Here is a 17250-nt window from a genome sequence, read left to right on the forward strand (position 1 = left end):
ACTAGACCCAGGTTTACTTTTCTCTTTAATTAATAAAATCTGTCTGACACATTGTTGGAGCTCCTAGTTGACTTAAAGTTTAAGTCTGTTAGGGAACAGGATACGAAGTGGAACATGAAGCTAGAGTGTGTAAACTATTTTGAACAGTTGTCATAGTATGTGTCAGGGCAAAGGATACACACTCAGCCTGCCTTTAAAATAAAGGTTCTGTTTTATTGAAAGTCAAAAGGTACTTATTAAAAGGAGAAAAGTGGTAAGAAATTTGAGATTCTGAAACACATGAAGTCAATATAAGCCTGTGCTTAAGACTGAAATCTTTCCTGGCTGATTCTTCATTCACCTTAGAAAAGTTACTTCCTTTTGTTTGAGCTTCTCTTTTCTTCTTAAACTATCACTAGTCTTAACAAATGCTTTTAGATCCTTAAATTTAAAGTTCATCTATAGAGATGCTGAAAATTCAGAAAATCATTTTATGAACAAAAGCACTTTCAAAAATGTCTAAAAACCATAGAAATAAAGGAATAGGCTACTGTTATAATGTGTTATCAGAAAGGTACCTAGCACTCTTTAGTTTTAAATTATTCTTAAGTTTTTGCGTGTACATTAGCATCTTATTTCTACTAGTATTTGGCCTCCATGGTTCTTGATAGTCTTTGACTTAAAATTCTAATGAGTTTGAGTCCATTGTAGTGAAGTGGACGAACCTAGAGCCTGTTACACAGGGTAAAGTAAGGAAAAGAAAAATGTCATATATTAACATATATATGGAATCTAGAGAAATGGTACTGATGAACCTATTTGCAGGGCAGGAATAGAAACGCAGATGTACAGTACGGACTGTGGACAGCAGGGGAAGGAGAGGGTGGGATGAATTGAGAGAGTAGTATTGACATGTATACTCTGTCATGTGTAAACTAGATCATCAGTGGGAGGCTGCTGTATAGCAGAGGGAGCTCAGCTCTGTGCTCTGTGATGACCTGCAGGGGTGGAATGGGGGTGGCGGGGAGGGAGGCTCAAGAAGGAGGAGATACATGTGTACATACAGCTGATTCACACTGTTGTACAGTGGAAACTAACACAACATTGTAAAGCAATTATCCTCCAATCAAAAATAAATAAATTTAAAAGAATTCTAACTCTTTAACCATCTGAGAAAATAACTAAGTAACATATAAAACAAACAGGTTCCTTTCCAAACATGTTCAGTCATACTATCTGATTTCTCATACTGATTTCTGTCCTGTGAAGAGGGAGCCTTAATTTTTACTTTACTCTTAAAAGGAATTTGAGTCTTAGGTTAAGCTGTTTGCCTAACATGACATCATATTTAAGTCACAGAGACAATATTTGAATCTATGTATTCTGCCTCCCAGTAACCTATGATCTTCATCCCACCCATCATCATTGATGGCTCACTTTTGCACTAAAGCTGGAAGAGAGACTCTTGGTGCATGTGTCACGCACAGGTTTGATTCCTAGTTTCCAGACCGGCAATCTAACTGTGCCCCCCTGCAAATTGCTGCTATTTCTTTTTCCCTAAACATATTGTAAGATATCATTGAGTCATATGGTCCCTGGTATTACTTTAGAATTGAGATGCTCTTTGAGCTCAAATGTGTGTACCATACTCATAAAACCAGTGTTGGGAATACAGAGTTTTAAGAAACAAATGAAGTGTCATTAATTCTCTGCTAACAAAAACTACTAAAATTTTTCTTTTTTTGGTTGTTTTATATGAAAAGGAGGAAGTGTCTTAAGAAAAATAAAGGTGTTTGCATTGGCTGGGCTTTGCTTCGATTTCTGCTTTAGTGGAATTAGAATAAATAGGTTTTAGGTTTTCAGCAAATAAAATCAAGTATAAATGTTTTGTAAGAATATTATTGAGTGGTTTAGAGTATAAACCCTTGAAATAATTAGTTGGCTCAACAGTTGCTAGAATTGTTTCTGTTATAACATTGTTTTCTAATGCAGCTGCGCCTTCCCAGGTGACACTAGTGGTAAAGAACCCGCCCACTAATGCAGGAGACATAAGAGACATGGGTTCCATCCCTGGGTCGGGAAGATCCCCTGGAGGAGGAAATGGCAACCCACTCCAGTATTCTAGCCTGGAGAATCCCATGGACAGAGGAGCCTGGCAGGCTGCAGTCCATGGGGTCTCAGAGTCGGACACAAAGAAAGTGACTGAACACGTACTAATGCAACAATCATAAACAAATGATAGTTAATAGTTTTTTGGAACCAAGAAATTACTGAAGGTAATAGTATAATCAGTAAGCTACATGTTAAAAATAGTGATTGAAGGGCCTGCTTTAAATGATGGACATATAGTGTATCTTAGAGATATGAGTGGTGATGCTACAGGGACAACTGTTTTGACCAAGTAAATTACACAAAAAGCTTTAGAGTAAGTTGAGGAAATGGGAAGATGGTAAAAAAGTCTTGGTAAGGAGGGAAGGAAATACAGAACATTCAGACATTCACCAGTCTTTTTCCTTAACAGTGACAGGACATCTAAAACCATCCTTTGTGGTCAAAGACAGGATATGGAAATTCTGTGTGCTGTATAAGGCCCAGGCTTAATAAGACCTGTGTCTTTCTAAACAGAGTCCCAACAATATTTAGCAGAATTCATTAGCAGTTTCTGAGTCTAGTGTATCAGATGCTCATAATGGTGTGTTTCCATTCAGGAAATTGACAGAGCAGTTGCAAGCTTAGTACCCTCATGTACTGAGTGAGCAAGGTAACAACAGAAAGTCTGGTGGTGTGAATGAGCCTCTCATCGCTCTGAAAGGCCTCATTGCTCATAGTTATGGCATCTAAAAAACTGTTACCTCAAACCACAGGTACTTTTGAATCTCTCGGCTACAGATTCCTACTGGCACCACCACAGCTTAGGAACAGATGGAAAACTTTAGCTAAAGTTTCTTCATTGTCAGAAAGTTGTATTACATTAAATTACTACTTTTAATTGTGAAAATTGCCTCTGCTCTTTATCTTATGCTTAGCCACTTTCCACTTCTGAACTCTTCTCACTTTTTCTGTTTATTTTGTGATGCACATATTTCCACAACTTAAACTTTCAGAATACAGAAGTACAGTGATCAGTGTCTTTGTTTTGTGTGTGTGTTTTGGTAGAACCATTTGGAAGTTGCAGGCATCATAATGTGTCATCCCTAATTTAGCATTAATTACCTAAAACATAGTCATTCATCTATACAACTGTAATACATTATGTGATATACTTTTAAGAAAGTTCTTACAGTGTTTGTGTTGGTCTCAGCTTACTTCGGTGATGCCATCAGCTAGCAGTGCCTAAGGGCACTCACCTGGGCCCTGTACTGCTTGTGGCCCCCACCCCATGATTCAGTGTTGTGGCAGACAGGCCCTTGTGGCTCTAATGATTGCTACATGCACCTTGGCAACAAAAACAAGGTTTATTACTCACAAGTCCTGGAGGGTACATGGCATGCCTAGACCCACACAGTGAAGTGTGTTTAAGGAGAGCATGAACCTTGAGTCATGCCTTTATTGGGGTCCAGGATGGGGTGCCTTGAGTTTTGTGGGTTCATTGTTTATTAGTGAATTTAAAACATAAAAGCAAGAATTAAAGCATAGGAAGGAAAAGTTCCGGTCACTCAAGTGGTCAATTATGTAGCTCACCCAGGACCTTCTAAGAGGATGGCCTGGCATCGCCCTTTCTCTTGTTGTGTAGCTTATTTATTTGAGATGATTATCTTTGAAGGGAATGTCGGCAACCAAAAGCTTAATGTCAGGCACTTAAATTATTAGCAGAAAAACTAATTGTCAGGTGCTTACACTACATGTAATTTAAGATTTATTCATTTTTCTATTTTAAAGACTTGTGAAAAATTTAATGAAAAATTGCAGAGATTCATCAGACTTCTCTCTGAGAAAATATCCCAACAGTTAGTCCATAGATTCCTCTGTTTAATGCTTGGCCAACATCACAGAATCTTTGAGTAAATGTTATCAATAGATAGTAACATGACAGACAACAAACAAAAAGAAATAAAAGTCCTTATTGCTTTTCAGTGTTTTTTGGCATGGAAAGGTAAGCTTATTTTTTTATTGGAATGGTCATATGACCCCTGGCAGAGGAAGTGACAACCCACTGCCGTATTCTTGCCTGTAAACTCCCCTGGACAGAGGAGCCTGGCAGGCTACAGTCCATAGGGTTGCTAAGAGTCAAGACACGACTGACCACTCATGCCGTCATATGATTCCCCACACACTGCACTGTGGATTTCTTATGATCACCAGTGAGTGATTCAAGAAACAAAGCTTGTGTAAAGGGATGCTAACCATTCTTACAGGAAATAGAAGTGCCATCCTAATGTGCTAGCTCATAGTAACACTAAAAAGTCTAATGATTATGGTACTGTTTTTCCTTGCTGAGAGTGTCCTGTGGCGCTCTGCTGTCTCATAATAAAGATTGTAAGCTGCAGAAAGCTTACTTGTTTGCTAAGCTCTTTTAATAAATATTTTACAAGCTTCGTCAGTTAAATTTGTCATCTGACGGACAGTGTCTGAATCTTAAGGTGATTCAGCAGCAGAGGAGAGGTGATAATACTGAACTCAAGGCCTGGCAGCTCCTGTCTCAGATGTGCTTTTGTTTTGCCTTTTAGGTATTCCAAATGCTGCTAGAGTTCTTGGAGCAAAATGTTTGCCAAGGTTTGGGAAATGCTTTCTTAGCAAAAGTGTTGCTACCCCACAATAGTTGTATCTTCTCTCTAGTCTGGCACTTTGGAATTAATATGCCGACCAAATTTGTTACAAATCTGTGTATTAACATCATGCATAATGATTATCAAACCTGTTCTTTATCACTTCACTATAAAGGATTTTACTCCTTGAGAAAATGTCCCTGCCTTATACTTTTTTGAATATCTCACTCTGTAGTCTCCATATTAACTACTTTGTGCTAACATAACTACATATAGAGCTAAACTGAGTTGAGTTTTTTTTTTCCTATGTGTGTGTGTGTATATGTATATATATGCATATGTGTGTGATTAGTTTTACAACCAGAAACAAGAGAACTTTTATTAACCCTGTAGTTATACACGAGTTCAAAAGGAGAAATTAGAACGAATTTCAACTATGAAGAGAGTTGGAACATTTTATGTTTGTACAGATAGTAAAGCTTTAGTTTTTTTTGTTTGTTTGTTTTGTTTTTTGCCACTACTAAGCAAAACTGATGTGGTAAGGAAAATTATTTGTATCCAGAGGTTTAATACTAGGGCAGCGTATTATCTCATGTTCATTGAAGATGGTGGGCTCTCTTATAAGGACATGGAAAAGCTTTCCCATGCTTACAAACCATTTACATTTATAGTGGAGAAAATTCTAATTGCCTGTTTAATATTCTTTTTCGATAAAAAAGCCTTCCAGAAACCTTTGATTCCATCTTTTCTGGATTATTATTAAACATTTATCCAAAATTAGCACCAGTATATGTGTCTTTTGACTGCTCTGCATTCTAAAGACTTAAAGTGCTAGTGGACTTGATAAGCAACTGTGCTAAAATGTTGAAGATCTATAAATCCTAATTGTGGTTAAATGTATTGGGCCCTCGCAGGGGTATTGCTTGGTAAAAATTCATTAGAAGCATAACTGACCAGTTTTATAGACCAGAATATAAAATAAAATATATGTACATATGTAGAAATATGTAATTTTCTTGAGGACTTATGCTTTAGCACAACTTACCAAAAAGTGTTTTGTAGTTTGCTACTGCCATCTACTGGTTCTCAACTCTTAAATGTCTAGCTACTGATTTACTGTAATATGTCATCAGTAGAAATAAAAGGGAATTAGATTCCTGTATTGAGATCTTTAAAATAGTCTTTGCTGAGGGCGAGATAGGATTTTCATGTGGTGTATACAGTGCTTATTTTGTAGTATGCTTTTAGGGAACAAACGCATAAGTCTTTCTCCACTGTTAACACTGTGCCATTTTTGTGTTTGAGTTTCTGATCCAACATTCTTTCCCTTTGTCATCCCTTCCTAGTTTAATGGATCGGGAAGTGGCGTTGCTTGCTGAAATGGACAAAGTGAAAGCTGAAGCAAGTAAGATTGATCTTTATTAAAACTATTAACAGTTAATAAGTACCTGCCTCTCAATCCCCATAACAAAAGCTGAATGTAAATGCCACACTAAGAGTTTGTATATTTAGTTAAACAGTCTTGAGCAATTGTACTGTGCTGGCATAGGAATGCTTTCAGGTGAAACAACTTTATAATAGCCTGTTTATCAACATTTCCAAATTTTAATATTTTGAATATAGATTTCAATGTCTACATCATGGTATCTGCCACCTCAGCATCAGCTAAGGAAAATCGGTTATCTTGCAGGTGCCTGGGTTTTATTTTGTTTTTTCCTTCAGTGACTGAATAATTCCTTTGGGTTTTTTCCTACTTGGGAAAAAGCCTTTGGCATAATCAGAGACTTTACCAGGTTGCTTACAATATATCCCTGTCATTACCTCTTGCAGAACTTTGTTTTCTCAGTTTGTTGAAACTTCACTCAGTGTCTGTTATCCTTGGCTAGGGAAAAAGTCAATTAATTGAGGGTTCAGGATACCCATGACTAGGACTCTTTGAAAGATTACTAAAATAGATTCTGGAAGAACAGTCTAAGTCGAATAATTTGTGGGATTTTGTACAGAAGAACCCAGATAGCTGTTTTGGTCATTTCCGTTAAGGATTAGGTTAAAGATAGACAGCTATATGAAAAGAAGAGAATGTCAACTGCACTTTGTACAGTGGCATTGATTTAGGGCTTTTCAGCAGTTTTTACCTTCGTGCATTGAATGCCAGATTTGTAATTAGGAAGGTTGTTTCTTTTAACCTGCTCTCAAACTGTTGAGAATGGATATAGGTTGAGATGACTCACAGTTAAATCATTTGTGTCTGTGGTCTTGGGCCAGAGGAGGCAGCTTTGAAGCACTGAATTGAGTTCAGTTTTGATCCATTTTAACCCACTCCAGTGTTCTTGCCTGGAGAATCCCAGGGACGGGGGAGCCTGGTGGGCTGCCGTCTATGGGGTCGCACAGAGTCGGACACGACTGAAGTGACTTAGCAGCAGAAGCAGCAACAAAGTGTTGGATACATAGCAGAGGTGCTATCCATTGTTTTTCAGAGATGAGATATCACTTAAATTGAGTGGTATATCCTGAAATTTCTAGTGACAGTTTCGGTCCATTCTTGTACCGATGTATTCTCTTTTTGAAGGTGAAGTTTCAGAGAGGAAAAAAGTCCTTACTGTTGAGAAGAAGGTGCTTTTTAAAATACATCTTTTATAGAAAAATTTTAACATATTTCAAATAGAGAGGCTGATATAATTACCACCCCCCCAGCACCCAGCCTTAACCAATTATCAATTCATGGCCAATCTTTTAGTATCAAATTAAGAGCTACAGAGTTTTGCTCAAATTCGTCAATTTTATATCAGTATCTCCTTGCTCCCATACTAAAAATCCTAGTTCTCAATGACACTAATGTAATTACTCTTTTACCAATAATATCAAGTTTCTTTTTTCTTTTTTATGTGTTATAGTTTTATTAATTATATATTCATAGTACTTCACAGTTTAGGGTTTTACACACTCATTCATATCTGATCTTAGCATCAACCTTATGGGAGATTTAGGTTTTCTGACTTTTTAATTTTTTTCATTTCATAAATGAAAACACTAGTTCCTTGGAAAAATGTGACTTGTTCAAGATCATATACTTAGGCTCTCTGAATTATATGCTGTGTGTAGAAATCTGTACTTGACACATTTCTCCATCTTGATATTTGTAATTTTATCTTAGAATCCTAGAATGCTGAAGCTGAGAGAAAGTGAATTTGATACAGATGACTAGTAGATTTTATCTTGGGATCCAGACCAATGAATCGTTTGTGCCTTTGTGTTGAGAAACTTTCGTATGCATGTTCCTAATTTATTGCAAAAATTGCTTAACCTGACGGGTATGAGCAGCCCATCCACATTTGTGGCAAATCAGACTGAGAAAACCTGCTAAAGACATTCCAGCTCTCTGTAACACTGGATGTAGCTCTTCAAAAATTCTTTTTTTTCTAACATAAATTTGGCTAATTTCTCAGTAGGTTACAGGATTCTGTGCACAACAGTTAGGAATTGAGTTTAACTGCATGCCACGGAATGGCCTAAATAAATGTGAGGTTCTTTTTCTCTCATGAAATGAAACGTCCAGAGGTAAGCAGTCCAGGGCTGTAGGGCATCTCCAAAATGATATGAGGGACCCAGGCTTCGCCATCGTTCTCCCCAGCCAGCCTTACAGGGCGTCTGTCCTCTGTAGTCCCTGGCTCTTTATTCTGAGAGACTTTTTAATTGTCTGTTATCCTTTGTGGCCATACCTGATTTATGCACCTCGGAGCAAACTGAAGATGATGCTTTTTTAAAAGCAGTAAAACAGACTTCCCTGGCGGTCCAGTGGTTAAGACTTCAAGCTTCCACTGCAGGGGGCTCAGGTTCCATCCCTGGTCAGGTAACTAAGATCCACAGTGTGGCCGAAAAAATTTGTTTCTAATTAAAAAGTTTAAAAAGTTATTCTATGAAAAAAGGGTGTAAACAATCTAAATATGCATCATTAGGGAACTTGAGTATTGTGGTATTCCATATAGGCAGAGAGTATATTAGGAAATATACATGAAAAATTGTTGTCAGTGGTTGCTTCCGGGGAGGGGAACACAGAGTCAAATGGAAGTTTTGATTTATTTATTTGGCTGCACCAGGTCTTAGTTACAGCATGCAGGGTCTGTAGTTGCAGTATGTAAACTCTTGGTTGAAGCTTGTGGGATCTCGTCCCTGACCAGGGACCATACCCATGCCCTCTGCATTGCAGAGTCTTAACCACTGGACCACCAGGAAAGCCCCAGTGTACATGCTTCTTAATACATTTTTTTTAACTGGGAAGAGGAGAAAGAAAAATGATAAATGATTTATGAGTCTTTATGAGTCATAAAAAGTGTTTACCATATAAACTGCCTTCAGAGTTCCTCAAGAAGGTGGAAACTAGACCTTTGGTATTTTCACTTTCTGGGTAGGTGGGCAGCTAAGCCTTTGGCTGTGCAAGTACACACTGCAAGGCCTATATATCCAGTCCTTCTTTGTCCTATTTAGCAGACCATAAGAGTCATGCTCCCTTTCCCTCTACAGTGGAAATTTTGCTTAGCCGTCAAAAGAAAGCCGAACTTCTAAAGAAAATGACTGATGTGGCTGTTCGGATGTCAGAAGAGCAGTTGGTCGAGCTCAGAGCTGATATCAAGGTAAAACTTCCTTCTCTTTTCTGCCTTTCTTCTTACCCTCGGGGACTAAAGTAGCAAATCTCCATAATTCATGGCGATATTTAATATATTGAACTCATGACCCCTTCTTCCCAAACCTGGCCCTTTTCCAAGTTCTCTTGCTCTGTAAATGGTACTGTCATCCGCCCAGTGTCTAAAGTGGAAACCTTAGGAAGTTTCTCCTTTTCCCACAATTAAATCTATCAGCAGACCCTGTCCATTTGACCTTCTGCACAATCTCCGATCTGACCTTTTCTCTTTGTCTCCACCACTACCATCATGATCAAGCTACTGTGATCTCTTGCTTTGAATTCTGTAGTAGCCTCTTAACTAATTCCAGTTTTCCACTTGGCCACCACCTTGCTGTCCTCACCTGTTCATATCTGTTCCTCACACTACAGACCCTGCTTCAGACTTCCCATTGCTTTCAGAATAGTCTCTAATCCTTAACGGCCTGTAGGGCTCCATACAGTCTGGCCCTACTGCCATCCTTTGCACATTGTCCCCCTTGGTCCCAGTGCTTCGGCTGTGCTAGCTCTCCTTTCCACAGGCATACCTGTTCCCTCCTGTCAGGGTTGTTGCACATGCTTTCCCATCTGCCCAGAACATTCTTTTCCCTCCTTTCTCCCCGACTCCCCCCCAACCCCCTACCCGCGCCATTCCAGCTCACATCTCATTCCTGATCTCCTCAGCCTTTCTGGCTTTCCTGTCACATCCCCTGTTTGTGCCTTCCTAGCACGCTTATAATTGTATGTGTAGTTGAGTAACCTGTCTTCCTCACTCGATAGGCACTACTGTGTCTGCAGAGCCCTGGCATAGTGCCTTGACACCTAGTAGGTATTCAGTAGACATTTAAATAGTTGGTTGGTCAGTTCTGATTTTATAAGAGAAAAATGAGCAGTTTGAAATATTGGTTATATTGTAAATCTGTCTATAAAGATTACTTGGATTCAATACTCAGACGTTTTAAATTCTTATGTAAAGAATAGTATTTCTGAGACTAAGATGGGAACCCGAGAGAGGCTGGGTTAATCATGGGTAGTTGTAGACACTGGCATTCTAATTAATTGTTTCTCAACTGTGAGCTGTATGAACCATGGGAGTTGGCTTTCTCTACTCCCAAGACCTAACTCTGCTCTTTCTGAAGTGTGAAATTTACTGCCATATTTAAGAGGAATACTTGCTGGGGAGATTTTATAACAGCCTTTGGGAAATAAAAGCACAGACAGAAGGTCATCTGAGACCTTACAGGCATCCCAGTTACCATCCTGACCTGGTCTTTCATGCAAACCTATATTGTGTTATCCCCTTGCTCCTTCCCCTTAGACTATACTGGGGAGAAATAGTGAAGCCAGCAATGTAAGTTTTAAAGTACCATTTTCTGGTTAACTAAGGCTATTTTGCTAAATTTTATAGAGAGTCTTCCTCGTATTGATGCCAGTCAGTCTCATTCAACTATCTGGGAGAAGCCGGAAACCCCTTTGGAATTAGATAAGAATTCTGGCTCTCATAGGCTTCATCTGTTCCCCTTCCCACGTGGTTGAAGAGCTGCTAGAAATATTTCTGCAGGCTGACTAAGGATCTGTTTCTCCACGTTTTCAGTGTACTGAAGTGGGTGCTGTGCAATTTAAATGTCTTATTTCCAGATCATTTTATTTCCGTCATTCCTGTTATGTCTTTGGCTCAGCAAACCCTAGAATTTGCTTCAGAATTAATCTCAGACTGATATTACATGTCTGAAGGCTTTGTTACAGAGATTCATGAGCTTTCCTGAGCCACAATATGCCCTGAAGCTTTAGGACTTCAAGGCCCAAAGCTAATTGTTACTCCTTCTCTCCCATTTATTGCTTCTAGGTGCATCCCAAGGATTGTGATGCATTTGATTCTACCCCTTGAAAATCCAAAGTGGAATTAGGACACCCCCAGACAGAGGACTGCTTTGAGGAGTTCAGTTCTTCTAAATTATATCTAGGCCTTAACTTTTCTTTCTTATTCTCTTTTTCATCTGAAAAAATGATTCCAGGCTACCTTAGAAATTGTTTATTGAAATAGACCGCAGAAGCATTTTATTCCTGACATTTTTCTAGTCCCACTATTTCTATAGTATGGTTAGTTTTTGACCCAAGAGGTTGGTTACTTCTCGGCTCAGTCTGCTTAAAAGGATTAAATTACTTGCAGCACAAACTCTTCTGATTTGCAAAGCTGACTTTTCACATGAATGATTTTCCAACTCAAGAAATTGTTCCTATTTCAAGGACTAACAAATCCTACTTTGTATAAAGAGGTGCAGTGGGTTTCCTAAGGAAGTTTCTATTAAAGAACACCAAACCATTTATTTAAATGGAATCATTGTAACTATGGACATTTTTGCTGCCTCTGCCTGTGTATATAATGGAGCAGTGTGAAGAGTAGCCAACAGTGGAGAGAAAGATGGCCCTCCATCGTGAGTTCCTTCTCCTTCCTTCAGTTTCTCTTAATTTACACCTAATGACCATCATACAGCATTTCATAAAGCTCCCAAATAAACTTATCTTTAGACTCTTAAAGAAAATGGCTGGATTTTGTCAGCTACCCAGCATTGGTAATATATGGCCACTTAGTGAAATTTGAAGCACAAAAAGAAATCAGTTGAAAGTAATCCTGTTTATCTGTTTATAGTTGGTTTAGTCGCTAAGTCGTGTCTGACTCTTGTGACCCCGTGGACTGTAGCCTGCCAGGCTCCTCTGTCCATGGCATTCTCCAGGCAGGAATACTGGAGTGGGTTGCCATTTCCTTTTCCAGGGGATCTTCCTGACCCAGGAATTGAAGCCAGCTCTCCTGCATTGCATAGCAAGCTAGAAATCCGTACATTGTTCGTCTCATCTGGAGGTTTGTCTTTGTCTTTTCTCCAGCACTTTGTTAGTGAACGTAAATATGATGAGGATCTGGGACGAGTGGCCCGATTCACCTGTGATGTAGAGACCCTGAAGAAGAACATTGATTCATTTGGACAAGGTGAGATGGTGAGAGATTCAGGGTGCCGGAGACGGTGAGGAGAAGACCACCCTCTCCTAACTAGAGACTGAAGTGCCAATTGGCTTCTTCCTGACTCTCGCTCCCTCTTGGGTTTTGGTTTGCTTGCTTGCTTACTTTTATGAAAAGGGACTCAGACACTTAACAAGTCAGTGAACACAGATGCTTTGAGCTCTGAGGATGGGCATTTCCCAGCTCCCTAAATTTGTGGTGGTTTTTTCATCATTTTCTGCTGAGCTGAGAGGTGGTTGGCTGCAGTGTAAAGAGCATGTGCACTGGAGTCAGACCAGGTTTGAATCCCCGTGTCTATATGCTGCCCTCAGTTTACTCCTCTCCAAAATGGAGGTAACACTACCTGCTTTGCCTGGCACATAACGGCGGGGGGGCAAGGGGGGGGCGGGGGCTGAGGAGGCGGGAACAGAGATACCTCTAAGATGAGCGCTGGTAAGTGATGCATCAGTCAGACCCAGAGACCCTAAGCTCAGCTCTTCTGTTCTTTAAGTCTCGGCGTAAAAGTGAGATAAATGTTGGACTTAGGGCAGTGATTGTGAACTCAACATTAGCCCAGGCTTAAAACCAAGGAAATAAAATCTAGGGACTACTTTTAAACCATTGAATTCTGACAAAATTTGAAAATGTTAATATTTTTCAACTAGATTGATATTTTGAATTTGGAGTTACATTTGCAGAAAGAACCTTAGGAAGGAAGATAGATATTTGTTGTGAAGACTAGTTCTGTTCGTACGTAACTCATCTTGCATGATTCAAATGTTTAAAAAAGAATTTAGCTTTTCATTTAACTTCTTCTTTCTTTGCGAGGTTGGTACTTTAGAAATGTTCCTTGCATAGGAAACTGAACATATGGCCCATACTATTGTTCCTAGGCTTAGTCAGCCACTGGAGCCAAAGCCAGGCGTTGAGGTGGTAGGAACGCCAAGAAATCGTTAGTTGGTGGGGGGATGGGCCACTCTGACGGATTGTTACAAAGCCCTGGGGATTTGGAAGGCGTGGAGGAAGAGGGCAGAAGGGAGGTTTTCCTTCCTGTTACCTCCTTAAAAGCTTAGCTTTACAAATACTCAGACAGTTCTTTATCCTAGATTGCTCATTGTGAAATGGAGAAACAGGGAGAAATTACCAGTCATGCTCTTCTATCACGTGACCACATCTTTCTCATGTTGCTGTCTCAGTGTCCCATCCAAAGAACAGCTATTCGACCCGGTCTCGATGTAGCTTGGTTGCATCTGTGTCTTTGAGTAACCGGTGCGACGCCTCTGCTGCTGCTGCTTCCACCTGCGCCTCTGCTCCCAGCCTTACAAGCGCTAACAAGAAGAACTTGGCACCGGGAGAGACGCCTGCAACCACAGCAAACTCCGGTGGCCGATCCTACCAGCCTCACCGAGAGGTAACCTAGCTTCCACTGAGCGTGTTAGGCAGAAAAGCTTTTAAACCAGGTTGTCACAGTTTAAATGCTGACAGCTCAGTACATGACCCGCTTCTGTTTATGCCCCTTCCACATCTATCTTGAATCCCTCCAGCCTCAGTTAGTTCCAAAGAAAGGGTTTGGTGTGTATGTTCCAGTTCACCAGCCAGTTTAGATTTCCCGTTGCCAGGACTACTGACTTTCTGATGTTGGCAGTGATCCTCGCTGTCGTAGGCAGTAGTCTTGCCTGGTAATTGGTCACACTGGGAGTCGTGCACCCATCTGGAGGTGGAAAGCACCACAGTGGCAGGTTCGCCAGAATGCGTCTGAAGCAGCAGCTCCCTGGAAGCACAGGGAGAGCATACCCAGGAGAGAGAGAGAGCATGAACCAGGTAGGGCAGGGAGCAGACACTAGGAAGTTGAAGCAGAATCCATAGTTGCTTTTCCTTGATTTGAAGGAGATACCATAAGAGCCATCCAAGGCAGTGCTGTGAATTAGCCTGAAGTAAGTAATTCTTCAGACTGGTATTACATTGGAATTGGAGGACAAAAATAAAATCCTGTGCCATGAGCTCTCCGGGTTGTACTGTGAATGTGTTAAATGTCACAGCAGCGTGATTTAATCTGTGGTTCATGATATATAGCAAAGTAGAGCATAGTGAGGCGTATATTATTATTCAAATGTTCATTATCTTTACAAATAGTTTATGATCTACAAAATTCAGACATGTGATAAGACACTTACCCAGTTGAGGGCTTATAATAGCCCCAGAGAATGCTCTTTCTTCCTCAGCCCAGCTAAAGAAAAGCTCTTCAGGGGCGAGGACCCTGAGGTGAAAGGCAGAGGGGAGATAGCGAAAGATTTATGAGTTCTCATTAGGTCTAGGTTGGATCGGCTGACCAAATTCTGTGAGTATTGAGAGAACCGAGTCCCAAGCATGGGATACCACTGCTAGGCTTTCAGAATATTCCTGTGCACGGAACTGGCACACCTGGGGTGCCCTTATACCACTGTGCTCTGAACATTGTATTCTTTTATCCTTAGGCATTGCCGGGAAACAGACGAGGAGGACAAGGCTACAGGCCACAAGGCCCAAAGTCCAGTGACCCCACGAACCAAGGGCGACATGACAGCGTGGGTCGTTACAGAAATAGCTCGTGGTATTCATCTGGTTCCAGGTACCAGAGTGCTCCACCCCAGGCACCAGGAAACACTAGTGAACGGGGCCAGGCTCACTCTGCAGGGACCAATGGGACTGGAGCCAGCATGGAGCCCGGCCCACCCAAGCCCTCATTCAGGAAGGGGCTCCCCCAGCGCAAACCTAGGACCTCTCAGCCTGACGTTGTGAACTCCTGAGGAAGATTCCAGCCGGTCTCTCTCTTCTTTCCCACACAATTCAACTTGGTAACTGGACTTTAGGAAACTTACAGTTAGATTTAATAACAAAAAGAAGTTTACGCATATCACTTTTTATGCCATTCTAAATATTTTGCCATTCTAAATATTTTGGTTTCTTCTCTCCTCGTTTCCTCTTTACCGTTTTTTGGAAGGGAAGCGTTTTTTTTTTTTTCTTTCCCTTGACCTTTCCCGGTGAGATGGATTGATTCTGATTGGTCATTTCCACCAGAAATCACAGGCAACTGTTGCCAGGTTTCCCAAGGGTAAGCAGTGTTCTTCCCGGGGCTCCGGGCCTTCCGGAGGCCTGAAGAAGCCATCCTCAGCCAGCCCAACTGTCCAGGCGTTCAGGAGGAGATGGATCACGGCTGCTCTTGCTACCTTTCTGTCACAGCGGGAGCCGCACGTGCCTGTTGGGTTCCCTGTAAACAACAGTGTGAGCAGGAGAGGCAGCGAGGGGGTTGTGTACAGCCCTGAATTGGCCAGAAAAGGGGGGATTGAATAGGTGAAAATGGAAGAACCCTGGGACGCATTTGAGAATCTGCCTGTGCTCCTAAGCTGTGCCTGAGACTGACACTCAGATCGCGGTTTTAGTCTCTCGCTTGGCACCATGGCTTAACCTGCGGTTTCTTCCATATGCCCAAGCCTTGTTTTCTATGACCTTAGGCTGCAAACCAGTCTAGGGAAGTCTATGGGAAAGTAGCATTAATTCAAGGGAAAAAAGTATTTCTTCATTACAGTGTTTGAAGATTTTTGTTGCTATTGTTCTTCCTCTTTCCTGATTCCCATTCTGACCCTGAACCAAATTTATAGCAATATAATTAGTGTTAATCTAAGGTGTCAACCATCCAAAAATTGCTGCAGTCAATCTTTAGAGTTGAATAAATAAAAACAATTGCATAAATGTTCCCACGTTTGTTTCACCGCAGGAAGCGACTTCATTTCATTACTGTTTTTCTCTGGGCCTCATGGGATAGAAGTCACTCAGACAGCTTGTTTGGGGCTTCAGTGAGGGTATCCAGTTCCTCAGTCATTTGTCCACTGCTTTAGCTTCAGAACCAAGTTAAATACAAAAGTCAGGGTGAGCAGATGCAGCTGTTTCTTTTGGGAAGAGGTCTATAGGAGACGGAAGGGTAACTTTCCAAAGGAGAACCTACCAGCTCTGAAAAATCAACTGCCAGTAGCTCCACCAGGCAGCCAGAGGCTCTGTCTACACCCCTGTTCTCCACCCTGCCCTTCACAGGAATAGCGGACGTCACTACGTAACTGGGTTCCTGCACGTACCAGGTGGTGCTGGTGTCAGACTCCCACCCGTGGCCGCCCCAGCCTCTATGATTTAATAACACAGAGCTTTTTCTTCTCAGGGTTTGTTCTCCCAAGTCTGCCGCCCAGGCTGTAAGTGGCAGTGGTGCAGAACCTAGCTGCCTCGGGGCTTCCCCTGGCCCTTTGGCTGAAGCTGAACTGCCAGGGTTCAGGTTGGTTGCACAGACTGAGTGAGAAAGAGTGTGTGTGTGTCTTTCAGGAAAGAAAACAGTAGTCAAGGAATACTGGGAAGCCATTTTCTAAGGGGCTGGCTACCTCATTTGGGGGAATTTACCCAACAACACCATCCGCCTGCTGTTATTTAGGGAAAAAGTCCTGCTTCTTTGATTAATTGGTCACCTACACTTTATAGGAAATCCAGAGATTGAAGTGGCCTTGAAGGATTATGAGGTCTATCCCTGTATCCAGGCAAGAATGTATTTAACCACCTAAACAGATGGGCAGCCACATGTTTGTCAAAACTGCCTTGAAGTTGAAATTAAAATCTCCTTATAGAAAAACATTTGAAGATTTTTTTCTAGGACCACAAAAAGTTTGAAAATTATGAAGCTTTTTTTTTTTACACATTGTTTTTAATTATAAAAGTGGCATTTAAAATATCAAATAGGGACTTCCCTGGTGTCTGGTGGTCGAGACTTCACCTTCCAGTGCAGGGGGTGCGGGTTTGATCCCTGGTCTCATGGCCAAAAAACCGAAACATAAAAGCAGTATTGTAACAGATTTAATACAGACTTTAAAAATTGTCCACATTTAAAAAAAATTTTT

The 17250-nt window shown here is 41.0% G+C and overlaps 1 protein-coding gene across 2 annotated transcripts in view; it reads left to right on the forward strand.

The window, feature by feature from the left end:
- The window catches only part of SPATS2 (spermatogenesis associated serine rich 2), a 158079-nt gene extending 140829 nt beyond the window's left edge, over positions 1-17250 (forward strand). For both annotated transcript variants that reach the window (XM_070370715.1, XM_070370716.1), the window contains exons 9-13: positions 6032-6090; positions 9207-9316; positions 12226-12328; positions 13534-13748; positions 14812-17250. In XM_070370715.1, the coding sequence (XP_070226816.1) occupies positions 6032-6090; positions 9207-9316; positions 12226-12328; positions 13534-13748; positions 14812-15123 (799 nt within the window). In that variant the 3' untranslated portion in view covers positions 15124-17250. The remainder of the gene's footprint in view (positions 1-6031; positions 6091-9206; positions 9317-12225; positions 12329-13533; positions 13749-14811) is intronic.

The sequence above is a fragment of the Bos mutus genome, chromosome 5, assembly GCF_027580195.1.
Source record: "Bos mutus isolate GX-2022 chromosome 5, NWIPB_WYAK_1.1, whole genome shotgun sequence".
Lineage (NCBI taxonomy): Eukaryota > Metazoa > Chordata > Mammalia > Artiodactyla > Bovidae > Bos > Bos mutus.